Source organism: Drosophila montana, unplaced genomic scaffold (assembly GCF_035044405.1).
Source record: "Drosophila montana isolate Dmon_TW-CO22-7 unplaced genomic scaffold, ASM3504440v1 contig_1_1, whole genome shotgun sequence".
Taxonomy (NCBI): domain Eukaryota; kingdom Metazoa; phylum Arthropoda; class Insecta; order Diptera; family Drosophilidae; genus Drosophila; species Drosophila montana.
In genome coordinates, this window is record NW_026996920.1 from 722383 (window position 1) to 725719 (window position 3337).

The window sequence follows — 3337 nt, forward strand, 5'->3', positions numbered from 1 at the left end:
GCTGGTTGTTACCTGTGGTTACAAGACCTCTATTTTAGCAACAGGTCAATCCATAACACAGCACTGCACCTGATGAGACAATAAATGGGGTTATATGACGGTACAGCCCAAGTAATCCACTAATAGGGATACTTTTTGCAAGCGTTTTAACTGCAAGTATTTGGTTAAAAAAAGACTTCTTAAAATTTATTTCGTTGATATGCGATATGATAAACGGCAAGCAGTGTGACTGTCAATTGTCATTCACTATGATCGATATGTCGTATTTGTAAATGCAACTCTGCAAATAGATAAGTCAAAATACAAAATTATTGTAATTGCGTCTTGATTATTGAACATCAATTTAATAGTCGAAAGGGCACTGCGCAAGGGCCATTCGCAACCCCCAAAAGGTCTGAGCACAGCAACAAAAGTAAGAGTCGATTGATATTACGCATTGTTGATGCTTTATTATTTTGGCTTTCAATTAAATTTTACGCTCAGCCGCTCTCTGCAGCAAGACCCGGTGGGACTCGTGCTGAAGAAGAGCTCCCCACACGTTAAGTGCGTCGTTGATCTGAATGCGCCTCTGGATTCGCTCTCTTGCATGCACCAACGTTTCGCTGCAGCTGCGGGGCTTGCACACCACAGCAAAGATAACGGCATTTAGCTGCACGCTGTTGTTGTTGCGGCGGCGTTAGCGATTGGTGCAAGTGTACGCGCTCCGGAGTACATAAAGCATACATAAACCAAGTGAGAACCGGTTTTGGCGCGGACCGCTGCGATTGGCCGCGTCGCACGCTATCAACAGCACGACGTCGAGCACATACACGCACACATCTGCAGCCAGGTAAATGTACACAAGGGAGCAGGTAATTACGGTTCTCTCTCGCTACCAGCACGCTCTCTTGCGCTCTCTAACTCTCCGGCTGCGCGCAGCGCTTGTGCCGCTTATAAAAGCCGCTGGGCAGCCCCGACTTGTTTCAGTTCTTCTCTTTCGTTCATTGCAACAGCAACACAAACCAATTGACGGCAACCCTCCATTGAGTTCGTTCAGTTTGTTAAGTTTTGTGCGCAACGCGATGTTTATGTGAAGCCAGCGACAAAATCAGTTGACAATTTTTGTGTGACAATAATAAAAGATAACCAAACAAAAAGAAAAACAGTTACAAAATGCATACCGTCGAGCATATGCTAGTGGAAAAGAACTACAGCAAGTGTCCTTTAAAGAAGCGCCCTGTCAACTATCAGTTCGAAGCAGAACCCGAGGATTTGTGCCTCAAAAAGAACAGCAACGATGCCTCCTCGACGACAACAACAAATGTTGAGGCCTCGGCCGCAGCATCCGCCTCCAGCTCGGAGGAGGAGCTCATCAATGTGAGCGACTGCTGCGAGGACGAAGGCGTCGATGTGGATCACACGGACGACGAAGCGGAGCACATGGATGTGGAGCACGAGGATGAGGACGATGTCGATTGTGTCAATGTTGAAAGCGATCCCAAACAGACACAGGCCGCTGCCCTGGCAGCTGCTGCGGCTGTGGCAGCCGCCTCGGCTGCGGCTGTAGCCGCCTCCGTAGTGGTGCCCACGCCCACCTATCCCAACTATGGCCTGCAGCCATGGAACTTCCATATGTCGCCGTACACGGCGGAGTTCTATCGCACCATCAATCAGCCGCATCTGTCAGCAGCAGCAGCCGCATCGGCGCCACTTCGCGCCGAGCTGCTCTCGCCCAGCTCACCCTCCGATTCGTTGGGCTCGCTGTCGCCACCGCCGCATCATTATCTGCATGGACGCGCCAGTTCCGTGTCGCCGCCGATGCGCTCCGAGATGATACACCGACCACAGTTGGGAGTGCGCCAGCAGCAGAGTTTCCTGCCATATCCGACGTATCCTGCAGCCTATTCCGCTCTGGGTTATCCACACCACCAGCCGCTGCATCCCCAGCACCATGCGCCGATTTCGCCTGCCTACTCCGAGAGCTCCTACTACTCGATGCGCAGCCTGACGCCCGAGTCGAGCTGTTGCTCGGTGCCGGAGGATCTCTCGTTGAAGCACAAACAAGCTGCCTCTGCCGCACACAGTGACGCCTCCAGCAAACAGCTCAGCCACAGCAGCTCCGCCTCATCAGCTGCAACGGTTTCTTCGTCGTCCTCCTCCACCTCCTCCACCTCGTCTGTGTCCGCCTCGTCGTCGCCCAGCAAAAAGGACAAGTCGTCGCCGCCACGCTATCAGTGCCCCGACTGCCAGAAATCTTACTCCACATTCTCGGGCCTCACCAAGCATCAGCAGTTCCACTGCCCCGCCGCTGAGGGCAACCAGGTGAAGAAGTCGTTCAGCTGCAAGGACTGCGACAAGACGTACGTCTCCCTGGGCGCACTCAAGATGCACATACGCACCCACACGCTGCCCTGCAAGTGCAACATGTGCGGCAAGGCGTTTTCCCGCCCCTGGCTGCTGCAGGGCCACATACGCACCCACACCGGAGAGAAGCCGTTCAGCTGCCAGCACTGCCATCGCGCCTTTGCGGATCGCTCCAATCTGCGGGCGCATCTGCAGACGCACTCGGACATCAAGAAATATTCGTGCGGCAACTGCTCCAAGACATTCTCGCGCATGTCGCTGCTGACCAAGCACAATGAGGGCGGCTGTCCGGGCGGCAGCGGCTCCGGCTCCAGCTCCGGCGCTGCTGGCTCCAACTCTGAGCTATCCTACGGAGGCTACGCCGAGCCCTAGGCTCCCAGCTCCACCTCGTCGTAGTTCTTCGCATTACAACGTTCTACACAAGCCATGTTCCACCAAAAATTAGTTCCTAGCTCGAGAGTAAGCGGAAACCGGCAGCTCCAAACAAATCCAAGACACACACACACACGCACAACCAGAAACATACACCCAGTGAAACGTTAAAATTTTTATTTTATTTTATTTTTTATTTTCTAGTCAACATTTTCTTTGCAAGAGAAAATCAAAAAAAAAAAAAAAAAAAAGAAGAAAATATTTATAAATTTCAAGAATTTCTTAAAATTACATTTGGAAATTTGTTTCTTAAACCCTAGATATCTTTAGTGTGTCTCAATCCTAAGCCGAACTATTGCGAAGTATTTGCAAGTGTCCTGTACATATAGGTATTACGCCCCGGCGTCTAACTGTAAAGACTCTAAGAGCAAACGACGAGCCGCAACCTGTAAAACTTTAAAAACGTAAAACTAGCAACTCGAAACTATGATTATGACAAAGAAATCGTATATATTTGTATCTCCTTTTATTATAGTATTTTAGCATAGCTCTAGCTTGTACTTATATATACTATTATATATATACATATATATATTTTTGATATCCATGACGAAACTATTTG

At 50.0% G+C, this 3337-nt stretch overlaps 1 protein-coding gene across 2 annotated transcripts; it reads left to right on the top strand.

Annotated features, from left to right (window-relative positions):
• Positions 1-265: 265 nt before the first annotated feature.
• esg (escargot) lies at positions 266-2921 on the top strand. 2 transcript variants are annotated; one of them, XM_064679330.1, is made up of 3 exons: positions 266-412; positions 497-829; positions 993-2921. In XM_064679330.1, the coding sequence occupies exon 3, from the start codon at positions 1153-1155 to the stop codon at positions 2713-2715; it is 1563 nt and encodes a 520-aa protein (XP_064535400.1). In that variant the 5' UTR covers positions 266-412; positions 497-829; positions 993-1152; the 3' UTR covers positions 2716-2921. The 2 variants fall into 2 exon arrangements, with proteins under 2 accessions (XP_064535400.1, XP_064535399.1); XM_064679329.1 differs by having other exon boundaries at positions 497-2921.
• Positions 2922-3337: the final 416 nt, after the last annotated feature.

Bases quoted from the DNA above. Each gene is read 5' to 3' on its own strand.
- esg (XM_064679329.1), top strand. From the start codon at position 1,153: ATGCATACCGTCGAGCATATGCTAGTGGAAAAGAACTACAGCAAGTGT.